This window comes from Crocuta crocuta, unplaced genomic scaffold (genome assembly GCF_008692635.1).
Source record: "Crocuta crocuta isolate KB4526 unplaced genomic scaffold, BGI_CrCroc_1.0 scaffold93, whole genome shotgun sequence".
NCBI lineage: Eukaryota > Metazoa > Chordata > Mammalia > Carnivora > Hyaenidae > Crocuta > Crocuta crocuta.
In genome coordinates this window covers 9,391,583-9,413,491 of record NW_027529641.1, presented here as the reverse complement: position 1 = coordinate 9,413,491, position 21,909 = coordinate 9,391,583, and the positions used below count along the sequence as shown (strand labels likewise).

Here is a 21,909-nt window from a genome sequence, read left to right as displayed (position 1 = left end):
GAGCCACATGAGGAACATTCTCAGTGAGAGCCAGCCAAGAGAGCACACTTGTGCGGAAAGCTCTCCCAGGAGTGTGACCTCAGAGAGCCCAGAGCCTGGCAAGCAGGGGGCCAGAGACTGGAAGAAGGGCAGGATAGGCCAGGCTGCTGTGGGAGAGATCAGCATGGGAAGAGCCTCTGGGCCCCACGGTCAGCCCAGCCTTGATGCCTGAAGGGAAGGTGAATGACTCGGAGCAAGAGGAAGAGGACCTCATGTGTAAACCAGGCACATCTTCACAGTGACCCTCAACCCCCAGCTCTTCCCTTCTCCAAACCTCCATCACCTTACTCGTAAAGAAGAATAATAAAAATACCTATTCAATGTGGAGGATGCTCAACAAAATAGTTTTTAGAAAAATGCTTAGGTAGGAATCTGGTGTTCAGACAGTTGCCACTGACCTGCTGGCCTATGACCAGCCAGCACAGAGGCTGCAGCCCACCCTAGAGGCACACAGGTAGCCCCAGGAAGATAGCTGGCCACGGGCCTTCCCCCACAAGGCCTGTTAAGACCCTTCACTAGGGCCTCTTGGGTGGTTCAGTCAGTTAAGCATCCAACTCTTGATTTTGGCTCAGGTCATGGACTCACACTTCGTGAGTTTAAGCCCCACGTCTGGCTCTACACTGACAACGCAGAGCTTGCTTGGGATTTTGTCTGCCTCTCTCTCTGCCCCTCCCCTGCTCACTCTCTGTCTCTCAAAAATAAATAAAAATAAACCTTAAAAAAGATTGATCGCTAAAACCCTTGGGGGGCGGGGGGCGGGGAGCGGAATGCTGCCCCTCAGCTGTATACTCCACCCACTGTGGTCTGCCTCATGGAGCTGCTCAGAAGCCAAAGAGTAGCAGATGCACACATGTAGAAATAAGACAACAGAAGGAACCTGAGTTTCATTTCTTATCAGTTTTCACATAGCAGTTAGAAAAATGCTCTTCTCTCTTTTCTGAGACAGAACAACCCTGGGCTATTACAACAGACAGGGTCCTTATTCACCAGGTCAAAGACTGAGTGCATGCCCAAGGGCATACAGGCAGTAGTGATGGAGCCACTGTGGTACCAAGAGACTGAATCCAGGCCAAGCTTCTATATCCATGCTGCACTGCCTCTCTTAAGAAAAAATCAGAGTGAGAATAGCTCGACACACCACTGTTCCCAGGGTGAGACCTTCAGAGGAGTTCTGTCCCACAGCCAAGATGCATAGGAATGAGGATTGCAGAGTCAGGGCATGGCCCCCCTGAACCTCACACCAATAGTACTAAGCAGTATGGGTATGTGGGCCCATGAAAGGTAGGTTGAGGGGCTCAGCAGTGCACTTGAAGAGGTGGCATGGGGCAACGGGGTAAGTAAGGGTGGCCAAGGAGGCCAGGAGCCTGTATCCCCATGGCCCAATCCTCACATGTCATCACAGTGCCTGAATATGAGGCCCTCGTGTCTGGGGGGGGGCGGGGTCAGGGGGGCATTAAGCTTAAAAGAGAAGTCTTCAAGCAGATAGAGTAACTTTTTGCCATGCAAATGGTTATATTTGAATGTGGTCAAAAAATGTATTTTAAACCCACTCTTTAATCTCTGCATGGAGGACAAGATACAGAGGAGGAGGTAGTAGGCATAAATCTGCACTCTAACACTGGTGAAAGCTTGTCGTGGTCACAGCATGGTGACCTGTATGAGCATAAAAATGATTTCGACTGAATTACTCCCAATAACCAAAAGATGGAAACAACATAAGCATCCAGCTACAGATGAACAAATAAACAAAATGTGGCATATCCATGCAAAGGAATATTATTCAGCCTTATTGTGGACTGCATCTGCATGTCCCCCCAGAATTAATATATTGAAGCTCTAACCCCTAATGTGGTATATCAGGAGGTTGGTCTGTCAGAAAGTAATGAAGTCTAGACTAAGTCATGAGGATGGAGCCCCCATGATGGTATTAGTGTCCTTACAAGAAGGAGAGAGAGACTAGAGTTCATTCTCTCAGTTCTGTGAGAGAAGTCAGGAAGTGGGACCTCACCAGGCACTGGCTCTGCCAACACCTTGGTCTTGGACTTCCCAGCCTCCAGAACAGTTAGAAATAAATGTCTATAGTTTACCATCCAGTCTGTGGTATTTTGTTCCAGCAGCCCAAACAGACCAAGACAAGCCTTAAAAAGGAAAGAAATTCTGACATCCCACAACACACATGAACCTTGAATCCATTATGCTTGAGCAAAATAAACCAGTCACAAAAGGACAAATATAGGATCCGCTTATATGACTTACATAGAGATGTCAAACTCATAAGTCGGACAGTGGCTGCCAGGAGCTGGGGATGGGAGAGAAAGGGGGAGTTCATGTTTAATGGGTACAGGGGAAGATGAAAATATTCTAGAGATAATGGTGGTGATATTTGCACAGCAGGGTGAATGTTAATACCACTGAACTGTATACTTCAAAAAGGTTAAAATGGTAAATTTCATGTTATGTATATGTTTTCACAATAAAAAATCAGCTAAGGTTAAATGTATTAGCAAGGTGTTAGTAGCAAGATTTAAAACAGCTCTGTACTGTGAAAGGGATATTCTTTGAAATGTAGATACCTGATAAAATGAAGTAAATTGAGATACGCCTTCACTTGCAGAAGCCACCTGAATGCAGGAGCTGATGGTTGGCTGGTGGGCAGGTGCTATGGGGCCCAGTGAGGCAGGGGCAGGCCACAGACAGTTGACAGTGCCTCAGATGCAGCCTCATGTGAAAGAAAGCAAAGCCTTCAACTCTGTCTGCGTATAAGGAGAATAACACGTTCTTATTTTCTGATTTGTCCCCCAGGTGGAAGTAACAAAAGAAGAGCTCCACCAGCCAAGGACGTGGAGTACGTGGAGAGAAGGAAGAAGGCAATCTCCTAATTGGTACCATATACATCAGGTCAAATAGTTTTCTTACTTTCTAGCAACACCAACCAAAAATTCAACCCAACTAAGAGCCATGTGCAAGATGGTGTAAAAACAGTGAACATCTCTGAGGTCACACACCTTCCTGCCTGATCCCCCATCCTAATGGTCTGGAACCTTAGATGAGCTTATTCCCCCTTAAAAATTCAGAGGTCCACAGAGAGGTTAGACAGAATGTCACAGCTCACCAGAGCAGCAGGTCTGGGGCTCAGATTAGGCCAGAGTGCCTGGCTCTAAAGCAGCAGCAGTTGTCAGAGAATCTGGCCCACAGAGCAGAGCATGTAAGTGGTTATCTGGAAAGAAGGAACAAGGACACTCAGCAATAGCATAGGGTTTGAACTCACCCCACAACAAATAAAATTAATAACATAATTATATGCTTACTTAATGGCAGTATAAAATTTCCCATGGCCTTTTATTATCAGTATAACATCTACAGTGGGCTCAGCAAACTTTCGGTAATAGTCCAGATAGTAAATGGTTTTAGTTTTGTGGGCCTTGTGGTCTCTGTGTTAACTGCTCAACTCAGCCATGTGCAAAAACAACCAGAGACAACGTGTAGGTAAGTGGATGTAGCTGTGTTCCAATACAATTTTATTTACAGAAACAGATGGGGGTCACACATGGCCCTGGGCCATAATTTGGCCACCCTTTATGTATGCAAACACAGGGATGCATTTCTACTCTGTCAGCCTTAACCAGGTCTCCACAGTGGCCCAGCACTGGTTCACCAGTGTGAGCCTCACATGCCATGTGCTGGAAATTGGTTGGTGCCTCCTGTGGAGGTCTGTTGTACCTTTCTAACTGGGATTATCCCACCTAGGATATCTAGCATCTTTATGAGTTTTGTTTGGCTGTTGCTGTGACTATGACGGTTCTTGGAGAGATGACAGATAGCTTAGCAGACATTTCAGCAAGTTTGGTATTTCAGTTGACTCTGGATTGTGTGGACTCCTTCCTAAGAGCCAAGTGGGGGGTGATAGCTGAGGGGGTGGGTTGTCACACTCATAAAGCCTGTAATTGGGATCTGGTGGGCGACATAGTTACATTGTGGAAGTGTTACATGTTTGGGTAACTTGAAGAGGATTGGAAATTGAGAGTAATTCCAAGTTAGTCAACGTGTATTCAGGTGTTTGATTTTTTAAAAAGTTTTTATTTATTTATTTTGAGACAGATGGAGACAGCATAAGTGGGGGAGAGGCAGAGAGAGAGAGAATCCCAAGCAGGCTCCACTCTGCCAGTGGGGCTTGAACTCACAAAACTGTGAGATCATGACCTGAGGCAAAGAATAGAAGCTCATCCAACTGAGCCACCCAGAAGCCCCAGGTGTTTGATTTTTTTTTTTTTAAAGAATCTAGTCTAGCTTCTTGTCAATCAGCTGTCATTGGAGGTGACAGAACATAAGGTTGGAAACACTGTAGTCCATAATGCCTCCCTCTCATAGGGCTCACTCAGAGGGATGACACTTGAGTTTGAGTTTTATTCAGTGTCTTATATAAAGAATGGAGCAGTTATCCCAAGCAGGCAGAAATGGCTTCTCTACATCTCTGTGTGTATTCTCACTCACGTGCACTTTTGTCACTTAAATCTCCACTTACAGCACTGTGACTTCCCTCTTGTGTCTTGCAGATGGATGGTTTCTAGCCTGCTTCCAAACCCCACCTCGGCTGAGTGTTGGGCAGCCCTTCTACATGATCCTATGACTCTTGATATGGACGCAGTCCTGTCAGACTTTGTTCGGTCCACGGGGGCAGAACCTGGTCTGGCCAGAGACCTGCTGGAAGGTAAGCTGGCCTCTTCATCCCATGCCACTTTCTTGGCATAACTACCTTCGAACCTAGTGATAAAAGATAAGAAGATTTTTGTTCTCTGGCAATGGTGGCACCTGGACTCTTAAAAAAGGTGGGGGGGAGGGATGTTGATAAAATTATTTTTGTTATTCTTGGCTTTATTTTGAGTGTGGAATAGATTACTCGACTCTCTACAGTAATAGTGCAAAAGGGATGATTAGCTCAGCTTTGCATTAAAGCTTAAAGATAGTCAAAATTTATTGGAAATCACTTTTTTAAAGGAACTATATTCCATAGAGCAGAAATTACAGAACATTCAAGAAAATACTTTTATTGGGAACCTGAGCATTTCTTATCTCTATCTTCACTGAGACAAAATACTTAGGCCAAAGTTTTTGATAAAGAAAAACCACCTAGCAGCCAGTAAAATACGTAGTAATAATTCATATGCAAGAAGCCAGAATTCATCTTCAAGCCTTACGTGTAGATGAAAAATTGTTACATGAAAAATGTGCAATTTTTACTTCAGGCTCTAAAGTGGATTTACTTCGTGTATTTTCAAAATCTTTGGGGTGTGTGTGTGTGTGTGTGTGTGTGTGTGTGTGTGTGTATGTGTAGGGGTAAAATGTGGGAAGAGGCTATTAAAATTTCTCAGAACAAACAAATGCATGAGGGAATCTTTAAATGATTACCCTTGGCTTCAAATGTATAAACCACTGTTTATGGTATTAGCTAATTCTTGGTTAAGCATCGTAGGTCACTGTTATCCCTTAATTCACCTAGGAAACAATTGGATTACTGTACATTTGTGGGAATGGTGAGAAGGATTTTCACTAGGATCAAGGTAACTACTTAATCTTAGTGAAAATTAAGAACCAGTTCTTCAAGGGTTCTAATATAATGGCAATAGGGCAGTAGTAAGAGCGCAGGTTTTAACTTTCCCTGAAGCTCCAAGAATGTCAAACAAACTCAGGGCTCAGAATAAAATGTGCTTAGCAAACATTTTTGACATACATACGTCAAAGTACAATTCTCATCTTCCAATAGTCGGATCCTCTGTCTGTGTTTCTGTTGTTCTGAACTGAGCAACAGTGCAGAGAGGCAGTCAGAATGACGTTATCAGTCAGAGCTGGGGCCAAATCCAGACCCAGCCACTTACTGGCTGCGACACATAGGGCAGATTATTTTCTTTCCTTAACCTCAGTTTTTTTTCTGTAAATCAAGCCTAACCCACCTTCCAGAGTGATTATGTGATGTCAAATGCTTGGTGGAGTGACCTGCATGTAGCAGAGGCTCAAAAAACAGTCGAAAAAAAGACAAACAAACAAATAAACAAAAAACAGTTGAAGACAATTCCCTTTGTTATTGCAGCCTCAGTAACTGACACTGACATTGCACTTAATATCTAGATAGCCTTAAATAGGAAATGAGAATTGTCAGCTTTTTTCTTCCTTAATTTTATCTTTTAAATGAAAATACTGAAAAATTGACCTTTTGAGGTACAGTGCTAAGAATTTTAACACATGTGTAGATTTACTTTTTTAAGTTTATTTATTTATTTTGAGAGAGAGAGAGAAACCCCAAGCAGGCTGTGCACTGTCAGTGTAGAGAACAATGTGGGACCCAAACCCACAAACTGTAAGATCATGACCTGAGCTGAAGTCAAGAGTCGGACACTTAACCAACTGAGCCACCCAGGTGCCCCAACATGCATAGATTTATGTTACTATTACTACTCTCAGACAAAAGAACCACCTCATTTCCCACCCCTAGTCCACCCTCTCCCTCTATTTGATGGTTATGCCCTCTCCCACCCCATCCACTGGCAGCCAATGCTCGGTTTCCTGTCATGTTAGCTTTGTGTCTTTTCAAGAGTGCCATAGAAATGGCATCACACAGAACCTAATCTTTTGAAACTGGCTTCTGTTGACTCAGCATAATTATTTTGAGATTCATCCAAGTTGTGTGTGGCATTTGTCCCTCTATAATGCTAAGTGCTACCCATTCTAGAGAGTGGACCACAATTTGCTTTCCAGTCACCTGTGCAAGATCATTTCAGTCACTTCCCATTTGGGGCAGTTATGACTAGAGCTGCTATAAACATCTGAGAACCAGGGTTTTTGTGAACACAGTTGAAATTTTTCCAGGGTGAACACAGAGAAGTGGGATTTGCTGGTTCATATGGTGACTGTATGTTTAGCTTTACAAGAACTTGTTGAACAGGGGCGCCTGGGTGGCTCAGTTGGTTGAGCATCCGACTTCGGCTCAGGTCATGATCTCACAGTTTGTGGGTTTGAGCCCCGCATCAGGCTCTGTGCTGACAACTCAGAGCCTGGGGCCTGTTTCGGATTCTGTGTCTCCCTCTCTCTCTGCCCCTCTCCGACTCATGCTGTGTTTCTCTCTGTCGCAATAATAATAAACATTTAAAAAAATTTAAAAAAAGAACTTGTCGAACTGTTTTCCAGAGCACTGAACCATTTTGCATTTCCACCAGCAATGGTATTTATTTTTTCATTATTATTATTTTCATGATTCTCATAGGTGTGGATTGATATTTCCCTTTATCATTCCCTTTAAAATGCTTTAGTTTTCATTTCCCTACTGACTAATGATGTTCAATTTTTTGTTATTATTCTCTATCTGTATCTTCTCTGGTGAAATGTTCATTCAGTTCTTTGGCCTATTTCTAAGTGGAGTTATTTGATTTCTTACAATGGAATTTTGAGAGTTCTTTATATATTCCAAGAATAAATCCTTTGTCAGAGATGAGATTTGCAAATATTCTCCTCCAGTCTGTGCTTGATTTTTTTTATCCACTTGCCAGTTTCCTTTGCAGAGCAAAAGTTTTTAATCTTGATGAAGTCCAATTTATCATTTTCTTCTTACAAGGGTGACATTTCAGGTGACATATCTAAGAACCTTTGCGTGAAGGTCATGAAGCTTTTCTCCTAAATGGTCTCTTATAAGTTTTATACTTTAGGTCTCCAACTCATTTTTGGAGTGAGTGGATTTTCATATGACATGTGAGATTTGGGAGAGAGTTAATTTGTATACATATGGGAGTCCAATTTTTTTAACACCATTTGTTGAAATGCTCATCCTTCCTCCTCCGTTGAATTGACTTTGTGCATTTGTCAAAAACCAATTAACTGTATCTGTGGGAAGCTATTTCTTGATGGTGATTCTATTCCATTGATTCCATTGATCAACATGTCTATTCCTCTGCCCATACTTGCCATCTTGAGTAGTAAAACTTTATGGTGAGTCTTAAAATCAGCACAATTCTTACAACCTTCTTTTTCTTTTTCTTTTTTTTAAATGTTTTATTTATTTCTAGGAGAGAGAGAGAGAGAGAGACAGCGTGAGCAGGGGAGGGTCAGAGAGAGAGGGAGTCACAGACTGAAACAGGCTCCAGGCTCTGAGCTGGCAGTCAGCACAGAGCCTGACGCGGGGCTCGAACCCACGAACTGCGAGATCATGACCTAAGCAAAAGTCAGACGCTTAACCGACTAAGCCACCCAGGCGCCCCTTCTTTTTCTTTTTCAAAAGCATTTCAACTATTTCATTACCTTTGCCTTTCCATATAAATATGAGCATTGCCTTATGTCTCTTTATAAAATTTCCTGCTGGGATTTTGATTGGACTTATGTTAAATCTGTAAATCAATCCTATGTTTTGCCTTACACTCTATGATGTCAGTATAGCCATACTTTACATTTATATAGGACTTCTTTGATTTCTTTCATCCACATTTTGTAGCTTTTAGACTATAAATCCTATATATGTTTGACAGATTTATATATAGGGGTTTTTTAGCTATTGTAAATGGTATTATTTTTTAAATTTCAGTTTCTAATTGTTCATTGCTAGCATTGAAAAATATAATTGATTTTTGTGTGTTGCCCTTGTATCCTACAATCTTACTAAATTCAATTATTTGTTCTAGGGTATATGTGTGTGTGTGCACCCTCATGCATGTGTGTGCATGTGTATGCGTGTGTGTGTGTATTCCTTTGGATTTTCTACATAGGCAGTCATGTTATCTCTGAATAGGGGGAATTTTATTTCTTCCTTTCTAATGTGTATGCCTTTTATTCATTTTTCTTGACCTATTGCATTGGCTGGGACTTCCAGGAAAAGGTTGAATGGTAGTGGTGAAACAGAGCAACCTTGCCTTGTTCTTGATCTTAGAGGGGAAGCAGTCCCCCCATCAATCTTTCACCATTATGTAAAATAGACGTAGGTTTTTGTAGATAGTTCTTTATAAGGTGGAGAATAGTCTTTTCTGTTCCTAGTTTGCTGAGAGTTTTATCATGAATACAATGTTAAGTTTTTCAAATCCATTTTCTATACAATTGATATGATCGAGTGTTTTTTCCTTCTTTTTTTAGAAAAATTTAATGCTTATTTATTTTTGAGACAGAGTGTGAGCAGGGGAGGGGCAGAGGGTGAGGAACACATAGAATCCAAAGCAGGCTTCAGGCTCCAAACTGCCAGCATAGAGCCCAGTGTGGAGCTTGAACTCACAAACCATGAGATCATGACCTGAGCCAAAGTCTGATGCTTAACCGACTAAGCCACCCAGGCACCCCAATGTTTATTCCTTCTTTAAAGTGTGACTGAAATAGATTATATTGATTTCCTTCTAATACGAAACCAGGCTGTCAGCCATTATTTTTCTAATCCACATTTTTCTCTTCTCCTGAGACTTAGCTGATATGAGTCTTAGAATTTATTATCATTCTCAGTTCACTACAGTTCTATTCATTTTCTTTCTCAATCTTACATCTGTCTATTGTTCCAATTAGATTGTTTCTATAGCTCTGTTAATAAATTTACTATTTCCTTTGTTATCTCTATTCTGTTACTGAACCCATCCAATGAGTTTTTTTATTTGGGCTGTTGAATTTTTTTATTTCTTTTTTTAATGTTTATTTATTTTTGAGAAGAGAGAGAGAAAACAGGGGAGGGAGAGAAGGAGGGGGGGGAGAGAGAGAGAGATAGAGAGAGAGATTGAGAGAGAGAGAGAGACAAAATCTGAAGCAATTTCCAGGCTTTGAGCTGTCAGCACAGAGCCTAATGCAGGGCTCAAACTCATGAGCTATGAGATCATGACCTGAGCTGAAGTCAAATGCTTCACTAACTGAGCCACTGAGGTGCCCCAAATTTTTTTCATTTCTAATATTTCCACTTGATTCTTCTTTATATCTTCCATTTCTTTGCTGAAACTCTATATTTTTTCTCCTGTTTTAAAATATTTACAATAACCACTCTGTAGTCTTTGTTAGATAATTCCAATAACAGTTTCATTTCAGTATTGCTGTTGAGATGTCTCTGGTTTTTTTTGGTTTTGTTTTTGTTTTTGTATGTGAGTAAATTTGGATTGGCATTATAAAGATTATGTTTTGAGACTATGGCTGTTATTTAAATTTATGGTACATGTTATTTTTGTTTTAGAAGGCAATTGCCCCAGTTGAGTTCAGATCAGAAGTTCCAGGTTCCCCTGAGACGTCTGTGCATTGTGATTTGAAAGTCAACTCTAGTTGACCAGTGACCAATCTGGGTCCTGGGTAGGAATGTGTCTCATATTTCACTACTCAAAAGACTCTGGAATCTGTTTAGAGTCAGATCCATGCATATACAGCTCAAGGATAAACCCAAGAGTTCAGAAACAACTTTAAGGGTTTGTTTTCCCAAATTCCTGCCTCATTGTAGTTTCAATAGTTCTGGATCCCTGGGACTCTACTTCTTCCAGTCTTCCAGCAAGCTGGAGCTTTGTTTACCCCCACATTCCTACATACTTGATTTGACTGTGCTTATGTCTAAGCTAAGCAATCAGAATCAGAATCCAGAAACAGAAAAAAGCCATGGGGTTCACCTCTGGGGACTGAAACTCTTGTGTTGAAAAGATTTCCCTGTCTCCAGTTTTTATTTCCTGCCATCTCCCATTGCTGCCACAAAATGGCTTGGGGTCTGTCACACTAGAGAACTGAGAAAAAAAAATTAAGATAAATTAAGGGTTTCTACACACTCTCTTAACATTAGAGACCCTTTTTCTGCTTTGGGGGCCAGAGCTAGAGGGCCTGTACTGGAGCTAATGGCCATTTCTGAGTTTGAGGCTGCACTGAGTTCATATTGGGGAGCCTTCAATTCACCACCAGTTCTGGGGCACTTTGAACTGTTGTTTCTTCCTTAATCTGCCAGCTCTCACATAGCCGTTTAAGTCCCCAGCTGCTGCTCCTTGCATTCTGTCCTGGTGTCCTGCTGCTCTCAGCAGGAGAGATGGGGTGCCATGTCCTGGCTCCCACTCACCCAGGATGGGACCTGTCTGCTGCCTTTACCACTGGGAAGACTATGGTTATATATGCATGTTGGGTTCATTCAGAGTTATTTGGGTCAAGATTTTTCTCAAAGCCAGTGTTTCAAAGAATGAAATATTTTCCTTGTGATCTTTCTAAGGGTAAAACCTCACAGTGATGGCAGAAGCTGGGTGAAAATTTCCATGGGCTGTCTCTGTACTGTTTTTTTAAACTTCTTGTGTGTTTTAATTAAATTTTTTCAAAGTAAAAAGTTTAAAACACACACACAGTGATGTGGGTCACAATAGAACAGAGGATGGCCAGTGAGAAGAAAGAATAGCATAGGTTGGTCAAGTCCCTGGCAACAAAAAAGACAGGATAGGGACAGCAGAATAGAGAGAGATAAAGACCAAGAAAATGCACCCTGATATGCCTCCAGGTGAAAGTGTGCATCCTTACCTGGTTGTCTGGTTCCTTCACATTCACCTTTCCACACTGGCAAACTGATCCTTCTTTAATAAGGTCAGATTGCATGATTCTGTTTCCCCAAATTCTTTAGTATCCCCTGTTACCTGCAGAATAAACTCCCCCACATGGCATTCAATTCCTTTCAGCCTTTGCCCTATTCTATCCCTTCCACCTCATCTCCAGTGCAGTTTTTCACCACCTCTTTCCCCAGACACACCATCCACCTCTGTGCTTCAGCTTAAGCTCAGTTCCTGTGCTCCTGTGCTGCCCATTCACTCGACATACACTCTGACTCACTCCTGAGATTCTGCTCCTCTTTCAAGGTTGGTGTATGAGTGCTATGACAGCAGGAACCACAGCAGGTTTTGCTCACTGTGTCCTCCTAACACCCAATGCATGCCAGTCTGTCAGGATGATCTGGCTGCTGGGCACACAGCAATGAGCATCCAGACAAAAATCCTCATCCTCATGGAGACAGACAGTAAGTAGCATAAGTAAGTTATATAGTATTTTAGTGGTTAGTGCTATGGAGAAAACTATATCAAGGAGACGAGGTAGAAAGTATAGATGTGGGTACAGTTTTTAATTAGGGTTGTCAGAGAAGGCCTTACAAATAAAAAAATGGGATCTGAGCAAAGATTTAAGGCATAAAAGAATAACCATGTGGCTATCTGGAGGAAGAAGTTTCTAGGAAGAGTTGAAAATAATTGGGCATTCCTTGCCACTCCTCAAATATTTGTAGACGTCTATTGTAACACTTACTTGGTTTTTTCTTATTTTATAATTAATCACATACTTTTCTTCTCACTGGATTAGAATTTCTTAAAATCAAAGACAATAACATTGACAATGTAGTTAGCATTTATGTTACATTGTTATATGCCAGACGCTAGGCTCTTTAAATGTGATGTCTCATTTAATCCACACAATGAATTAAAAAAAGATTTCAAATTTTATACTCAAGAAAACTGAAGCTAAGAAAACTTCCTGAAGTTATACACCCAGAACATAGCAGAACCAGCATTTGAACCGAATTGTATCACTTAATGACAGTTTCTTTCTGCAAAGCCAGGTCACCTATCATTTATCTCCATGCTTACTATCCTTCTAGAGTAGAACAGCACTTTGTATTGTTATATGCACTCAAAAGAGTTTAATCACTGAAGGGTGTTTTAGTAATTGGTTTTGTGATGTAGCTCATTAGCTTTTCACATAAAATCCTACTTTAAGAACACAAAAGCTATTTTAAAAATAGAACTAATAGCTAATAATCAGGTGCCAAATACTGTCTGGCCACTTAAAATACCTTAAAAATTAGTTTAAAAGATTTTTGAGTGGAGGTCAAACACATGAATTGTTTATGAAGTGTCAGTTCCCTTCTTAGAGACAAAGCAACGTTCACACTTTTACAATAACTGTGAATTTTAGGCCTCGCATCTCTCCCAAGGTATTCTTTGAGTGTACCCAGACCTCACTTCTGTTGCTACCCATAGGAAAAAAAAATCCTCATTTAACAGCCAAGTTGCATTTAGGAAGAATATTAGGTGGAAATTAACACCTCACATGTCCTTGGTATAATCTTCCCAAATCCTGTGGAAATAGCAAAGATAAAGAAAATAATGGCAACTAAGTTGAATTATATTTTCCAAAATATATATATGGAAATTATCCACATATTTTAAGATGCTTGTATATTTACCAATTGAGTTGATAATTTGAGAACTAAAGTACTTAGAGTTGTTTATGGGGAAATATACCCTCTTTTGCAATCCTGGGCCTGTTAGATTTTAAGTACATATGGTCTGGAATTTTGCATATGGTTTGCTTGCTGGTCCAGCTCACACAAAGAGGTATCTCCCAATAACTCACCAGTCATATTGACAGGCTATTCTATTAACACTTACATTTGGCATTTGAAAATTTTCCCACAATTGGGAACAGCAGGTTCTGACTTGGATAATTACAGTAATGCCCCAAAGAGTACACCCAAGAAATGGGGGAGGGGATATAGGCAACTGAGAGAAGAATGAGTTTAGTAAAATTTCACATTAGCCCATCAGTGGGTCATGGGATCCACCCACAACAAACCCACATGGTTGCCTGTAGAGCATTCAACGGAGTGGATGAGATGACGTCATAAGTGGTGGGACAGAGGTCAGAGGAGGCAAAGGGGCCTCTACCTGGAGACTGTCCATTTGCCATCACTGACCCAAGACTTAAACACACCGGAAACAGGTAGGCTCCAGAATGGTCACTCTTTTCATTAAAATGAGAAAAGTGTTTCAAGGCCAGATATCCCAGATGTATGTAACCAGAGCATTCTTTCTCTGAAATCAAGCTAAATCTGAAGTCCACTCTTAAGCACATGCCATCCAATTTACCAGAATTCACTGCTGTAACTTTTTCAGGTTTGCATGATTAGAGAGCTTGAGTGGGATCATCCTTGGGTGGGAATGAAAAAGTGGGCCTGGTGACTGTGAATCCTAAGCAGAAGTTAGAGGAGAAGGTCTGATGGGCTCTTACCAGTGAGTCTAGAAATGCTATAATGAAAACACTTGCTGCTCTCCCTGCTGTCCTGATCCCACTAGGGACAGCTCTGCCATTGGACTAGACATATTTGAAATAACATGGCCAAAAATTAAAAATCCTGTTCAGAATCAGACTTCCAAGATGCCTCCTCTGGCTTCACCCACATACTCTCTTTAGATAGGTGAGTGGATTTAAATATTCTTGAAAACAAACAGATCCATCAGAACCATGTGTGGGGAGTTTCCTTTTGGGATGCTAATCAATTAAGCAGATCTTATTTCTCTAACCTCCTTCCCCTAGAGTAGAGTGTAATCCCAAGTGCCACCCTTGGCCTATTTTATTGGCTTTACTAAAGAGGCTATTCCATCTTGGCTACTTGAAACTAAATATTTCCTCTCTGGAAAGCCAACCACATCCATGGCAGTCTTTCTAAATGGATGTCTTCACATTGGCTTTCCCATGCCCCTGCCTTTTTGGATTCTTCCACCTTGCCTCACTGATATGCACATTCCTACAGGGCCCTCAACCCAGTGCACTCAGTAATGTGGACTAAAATTAATTGTGTTGACGAGGGGAGGGTCAAGAGAACAACATCCTCTGGTAGAAGATCCTCTGATATTGTGGCTCAGCATTAGGGTCAAAGAAGTTAAAAAGTATCTGTGCAAATCAAAATCAAGTAAAAAAAATTTTTTTTGATTAGGTAGGAAACAGGAGGCTGCCACATATTAAGAACTCCCACGTAAGCAAAAACAAGGATGTGGTCATTCTGCAACCATGTCTTGAGGGCTTCTGATCTGGATGTTGGAGATCCAGTATGGAAGAAGAAAAGGTCCCTGCCCTAAAGTACTATAGAAACCCCTGCTATCACAGTCAGGTATCTGGCCAAAATGAAGGGTCCAAGAGGAGAACCCAGGTATGCTTATGGCGGTCTAAGATGATACCAAAGGTTGCTGAGGCCCACAGGTGGAACAGGAATTTATGAGGCAGAAAATGTGTGTGTGTGTGTGTGTGTGTGTGTGTGTAAGGCTGGCATGTTACATATTCTGGTCAGAGAGAACAGCATTTGCAAATGCATGGAAGCATAGAAATGAGAAATAGGAGGAGCTCAGTATTGCTGTTCACAGACTATAACTGAAGGGGGAAATGGCAGGAAACAATAAGATGAGGCTGCATGGGTGAACACATCTCAAAGGGCCTGGTGTTTAGTGAAGACAACTTACCTTTTAAGCAGTGAGAAGCATTGAAGAAAAGCAGGGAAGTCACAGGAAACATTATGATACTAGAGTACAAAATAGGTTGTATCCCGTTTATGAATCCCAGTTGTTTGCAGTATCTGCTTGAAATACTGTGCCTACCAAAAAGCATGAGCATGAGGGTCAGAAGGAAAGGGGATCATTAATTAGCCATTCCTCATGGAAGTAACTGGTGACACTAGTGTTCGGGTCTGTAAACCAGTAAGGAGATTTCTACCACCTTCCAGGCAAATAGTGTGAAATGCCATCTGTGTCTGAACAGCTAGGTGAGTGAGTCATGGGATCAGCCTCCAAGTGAGCTGGTTCCTTCAAATTCTGCCATGGACAAGCTTGCTGTGGGGAATCAGTCTCACAAACTGCTTCTGGTTGCCTTTGAGACATGGATCAAGAACAGGATCAGTATGGCCATTTCTCAATATTAAGAACCCACTTAATCAGCTGTGCTGTACTGATTCAAAACCTGAGGGGTAGTCTGCAAACTGATTGGGATGTTTGCTCCTCAGTCATTCATTAGCTTACTCAAAACTAGTTGTCTGGTTCCCTCTTGGCACCCAGCATGCATGTAGTCCCCGCTCTCAAGTACCACATACTCTACTTGCAAACATCCAACCAAAGTATAGTGAGATTCGTGTTGTAATAGAAGCATCTAATCATTTAGCAGTACCTGCAATCATTTCTTTAACAAGTATTTATTAATCACTGTCATGTGCTAGGAACTAGACAGAGCAGAGAGAGAGAGAGAGAAAGAGAGGAGAGGGAGAGAATCCCAAGCAGGCTCTGCACCGTCAGCACAGAGCCTGATGTGGGGATTGATCTCAGGAGCCATGAGATAATGACCTGAGCTGAAACCAAGAGTCTGATGCTCAACCAACTGAGTCACCCGGGCACACGCTAGTCGTAATTTTTGATGAAACTTTATACTATTTACCACAATGGCTGGACCAATTTTCATTTCACCAACAGTGCACAGGATTCCCTTTTCTCCACATCTTCACCAACACTTGTTTTCTCTGGTCTTGTTGATGATAGTCTTACTCACAGATGTGACGTAATATCTCATTGTGGTTTTGATTTGTATTTCTTTGATGATTAGTGATTTTGAAAACCTTCCCATGTACCTGTTAGCCGTTTGCATGACATCTTTGGAAAAACATCTGTGTAAGTCCTATGCTAATTTTTATATCAGATGTTTTGGTTTAGTTTGCTTAGTTTTAGTTAGATTTGGTTTTGGGGTTTTGTTTTTGTTTTGCTTTTGTTTATTTTGTTTTGCTATTGAGTTGTAGCAGTTCTTTATATTTTTGTATTTTTTAGATATTAAATCTTTAACAGATACATGATTTGCAAATATATTCTCCCACTCCATAGGCTGTCTTTTCATTTTGTTGATTGTTTCTTTTGGTGTGCAGAGGCTTTTTTAAGTTTTATGTAGTCCCACTTATTAATTTTACTTTTGGTGCTTTACTTTTGGTGCCATATCAAAAAAAAAAAATGTGTCAAGACCAGCATCAAGGAAATTTTTCTGTGTTTCCTTCTGGGCTCTTTTATGGTTTCAAGTCTTAGGCATACATCTTTAATCCATTTCAAGTTCATTTTTGTAAGTGGTGTAAGATAAGGGTCCAATATCATTCTTCTGCAGGTAGTTGTCCAGTTTTCCCATCACCATTTATTAAAGAGACTGTCCTTTCCTCATTGAGTATTATTGGCATTCTTGTCTAATACTAGTGGTGAGGGTTTATTTCTGGGCTGTCAATACTTTTCCATTGATCTGTGTGTCTACTTTTATATCAGTATCATGTTGTTTTGATTACTATAACTTTGTAATATAGTTTGAAACCAGGAAATGTGATGCCTCCAGTTTTGTTCTTTCTTCAAAACCAAACAGCTTTGGCTGTTTAGAATCTTTTGTGCTTCCATACAAATGTTAGAATTTTTTTGTTTTTGTAAAAGTATGCCATTGGAATTTTGATAGGGATTTCATTGAATCTACAGATGGCTTTGGGTAAATTGGTAAATTATTCTCACCCGTGAACATAGGGTATCTTTCCATTTGTTTGTGTCTTCTTCAGTTTCTTTCATCAAAGTCGTATAGTTTTCAGTGTACAGATCTTTCATTTCCTTGGTTAAATGTATTCCTTAAGTAATTTATTGTTTTTGATGCTTTTGTAAATGGGATTTTCAGGTATTTCATTATTAGTATATAAAAACACAATTGATTTTTATATATTGAATTTATATCCCACCACTTTTCTGAATTTGTCAATTACTTCTAAAAATCTTTTGGCGGTATCTAGGATTATATATATATATAATCATATCATCTGCAAGTAATGTTACCTTTTCCTGTATGATTCAGAAACTTTATATTCCTTTTTATTTTATGATTGGTCTAAGACTTCCAGCACTCTGCTGAATAGAAATGGTGAGCATGGATACCTTTGCTTTTTTTCTGATCTTAGGAGAGATTTTAACATTTCACTGTTGAGTATAATATTAGCAATGGGATGTGTCATATATGACCTTTATTATGTTGAGATATGTTCTTTCTATATACAATCTCTTGGAAGTTTTTACCATGAAAGTATGTTATATTTTGTCAAATGTTTTCCTGCCTCTATTGAGTTTATCATATGATTTTTATCTTTCATTCTATTAATGCAGTGTATCACACTTATTGATTTGCATATGTTGAACAGTCTTTGCATCTCAGAGATAAATCCCACATGATCATGTTGTATTATCCTTTTAATAAACTGTTGAATTTAGTTTACTAATACTTTGTTGAAAATTGTTACATCTCTATTTATCAGGAATGTTGACCTGTAGTTTTCTTGGAAGGTCCTAATTTGAATTTTAAATCAGTAATTCTGGCCTCGTAAAATCATATTGGAAGTGTTTCCTCTTCTTCAAATTTTTGGAAGTTTTCAAAAGATTGGTGTTAATTTTTCTTTAAATGTCTGGTAGAATTCACAAGTGAAGCTGTCTGGTCCTGGGATTTTCTCTGTTGTAAAATTCTTGATTACTGACTAATCTTCTTATTCATTATTGATCAGTTCACATTTTCTATTTCTTCATGACTTAGTCTTGACAGGTTTTATGTCTCTAGCAATTCATCCACTTTTTTTATATGTTATCCAATTTGTTGGCATATAACTGATTATATGATCTTGTATGATTCTTTGTATTTCTGTGATTATCAGTTACAATGTCTTCTCTTTCATATCTGATACTATTTATTTGAGCTCTCCTGCTTTTTTTTCTTGGTAATCCAGCTAGGGCTTTGTCAATTTTGTTTATCTTTTCCAAAAACTAGCTCTTAGTTTCACTGTACTTTCTATCATTTTTTAATGCCTATTTTATTTACTTCTACTCTGATTTTTATTTCCTTCCTTCTATTAACTTGGATTTAGTTTGTTCGCCTTTTTCTTGTTCCTGGGAATATAAGGCTAGGTTGTTTATCTTAGATGTCTTTTTTAAAAGTAGGCACTTATTAGTATAAAATTTGCTGTTAAGACTGTTTTTGTTTCATCCCATCAGTTCTGATATGTTGTAGATCCATTTTCATTTGTTTCAAGATTCAACATTCTTTATTTCCTTTATTTTTCTTCTTTAACTCCTGGCTTTTGAAGAGTATGCTGTTTAATTTCCAGATATTTATGAATTTTCCAGATTTCCTTCTATTGTTGATTTGTAGGTTTATATCATTATTGTCACAAAGATAATTTGTGTTATTTTTATCTTCTTAAATGTATTAATATTTGTTTTGTAACCCATCATATGATCTTCCCTAGAGAATGTTCATATGTGCTAGAGTAGAATGTGTATTTTGCTGCTATTGGATGGAATGTTTGTTCTGTGTATGATTGCTATGTCAACTGGATCTAAAGTATGATTCAAGTCCAGCATTCTTTGTTGATTTTCTGTCCAGATGATCTATCCATTGTTGAAGTCCCTACTTCAATATTGAATTACTACATTGTTGTTTCTTCTCCCTTCTAATCTGTTCCTCTTATGCTTCATATATTCAGATATTCCAATACTGGGTGCATATGTATTAACTACTGTTATATCTTCTTGATTAATTGACTTCCTTACCATTATTTAATGACCTCCTTTTTCTCTTGTTACCTTTTCAGCTTAAAGCCTGTTTTGTCTGATGCATATTTAGCTACCCCTATTCTCATTTGGTTTCCACTTACATGCAATATCTTTTTCTGTTCCTTCACTTATAGCCTATGTGTACCCTTGCAACTAAAGAGATCGCTTATAGGCAACATACAGTTGGATATTGATTTTTATCCAGCCAATCACTCTGTGCCTTTTGATTGGAGAATTTAATCCATTTACACTTATAATAATTATTGATAGGTAAGAATTTATTGATGCCATCTTATTTTCTGGCTGTTTTATAGCTCCCTTTTTCCTTTCTTCCTCTTTTGTTGCCTTCCTTTGCAGATTGATATTATGTAGCAGTAAGCTTTGATTCCCTTCTTTTTATGTTTTATGAATGTATTGTAGTGTTTTGGTGTCTAGTTGCCACCAGGCTTACATAAAACATTTATTAACAGTTTATTTTATGCTCATAACAACTTGACCTTAATTACATAAAACTCTGCCCTTTAATTCCTGTCTTTTGTGGAGTTTTTTCTGTCTTTTGTGTTTTTGATATCATGTTATCTCTTCTTATATTGTAGATTCATTAGAAAATTATTGTAGGGGCACCTGGGTGGCTTAGTAGGTTAAGCATCCGACTTCAGCTCAGCTTATGATCTCACGGTTTGTGGGTTCGAGCCCCACATTGGGCTCTGTGCTGACAGCTAGCTCAGAGCCTGGAGCCTGTTTCAGATTCTGTATCTCCCTCTCTCTCTCTGACCCTCCCCATCTCACGTTTTCTCTCTCTCTCTCTCTCTCTCTCAGAAATAAATTTTTTAAAAACGTTAAAAATTTAAAAAAATTATTGTAGCTATAGTTATTTTAGTACTTTTGTCATTTAACCTTTATACTGGAGTTTAAGTGATTAACACTCTACAATAGTACAGCATTAAAGTATTCTGAATCTGACTATAAGCCTACTTTTTCCAGTGTGTTGTATGTTTTCATATTGCTTATTAGAATCCTTTTACTTCAGCTTGAAGAACTTCTTTCAACATTTCTCGTAAGACAGGTCTGGTGGTGATGAACCCCCTCATCTTTTGTTTGTCTGGGATAATCTTTATCTCCCCTTCATTTCTGAAAGATAACTTTACCAGGTAAAGTCTTCTTGGTTGGCAGCTTTTTCTTTTAGGACTCTGAATATATCATCCTGTTCTCTTCTAGTCTGTGAGGTTTCTGCTGATTTCACTGATATCCCTTTGGGGGTTACAAACTGTAAGTTACAAACTTGTTTTTCCTCTCACTTCTTTTAAAATTCTCTCTTTATCTTTGATCTTTGACAGTTTTATTATAATGTCTTGACGAGAATCTTTTTAAGTTGATTTTGTTTAGTGACCTATGAACTTCATAAATTGGCTATCTAAATCTCTCTCAGATTTGGGAAATTTCCAGTCATTATTTATTTTAATGCATCATCTACCCCCTTCTCCCTCTCTTATGCTTCAGAGATTTTAATCTTTTACAAATTGGGGTGGTTTTTTTTTTTATGTTATCCCATAGATCATGTAGGCTTTCTTTACTCTTTATATTCTTTTTTCCTTTTTCTCCTCTGACTGAATGATTTCAAACATTCTATCTTCTATCTTACGGATTCTTTCTTCTGCTTGATTCATCTACTATTGGCACTTCATATTGAATTTTTCATTTCATTCATTGTATTTTTCAGCTTTAGGATTTCTATTTGGTTCTTTCTTATTATTTCTATCTTTTTGTTAAACTTCTCATTTTTGCTTGTATTTTGTTTCCCTGATTTTGTTGAATTGTCTTTATGTGTGTCTTGTACTTGCCGAATTTCCTTAAAACAGTTCCTTTGCATTCTTATCAGCTAAATTGTAAGATCTCCATGTCTTTGAAGTTGGTTACTAGAAAATTATAGTGATCCTTTAGTGGTATAGTGTCTCCTTGATTTTTCATTTTCCTTGAAGTTTTGCGTTAGTGTCATCAAATTTGAAGAAGCAGGTCACCTCCTCCAGCCATTACTAACTGCCTTCAGGAAAGAAAAACCTTCCCTTAGCCCTCCTAAGGATTCTGAGCCTTTTTCGGGCCTTCAATGGATACACGTTCTCCATGTTTCCTGCTCCCTCTTGTGGCAGAATTCTTAGGCTTGTATGACTTCTCTTGATCCTGCCATGCTGACAACCTCCGTTTTGCTTTCCCCGAGTGCTAAAGCTCACATTTTGGTTTCCAAACGGGTCTCTTTCTGGCCTGCAGATTGGAGCCAACTTTCTGTGTGTGCTCACTAGCCATCTGCCAAAGCTCACTCTCACCAGTGCTGGCGGTGCCCACTGGCCAGGTGGGGTATCCATGGGCAAGCTGTTTCCAGTGACTCATGGGCAGGCTTCTAGATGGAGTCCATGATGCAGTTAGTGGGACCCACATCCCTTTATTGCCCCTCAAGAATCCTGTCTGTCACTCTCCTAGCCTCTTCCCACCACCCAGTCATGCAGCTGATGACTCA

General features: G+C 39.5%; 1 protein-coding gene across 1 annotated transcript in view; it reads left to right on the top strand.

The window, feature by feature from the left end:
* Positions 1 to 2,894: 2,894 nt before the first annotated feature.
* The window catches only part of OTUD7A (OTU deubiquitinase 7A), a 153,508-nt gene continuing 134,493 nt past the window's right edge, over positions 2,895 to 21,909 (top strand). Inside the window, exons 1-2 of the mRNA XM_077762355.1 lie at positions 2,895 to 2,937; positions 4,593 to 4,747. Coding sequence (XP_077618481.1) covers positions 4,597 to 4,747 — 151 coding nt within the window. The 5' untranslated portion in view covers positions 2,895 to 2,937; positions 4,593 to 4,596. The remainder of the gene's footprint in view (positions 2,938 to 4,592; positions 4,748 to 21,909) is intronic.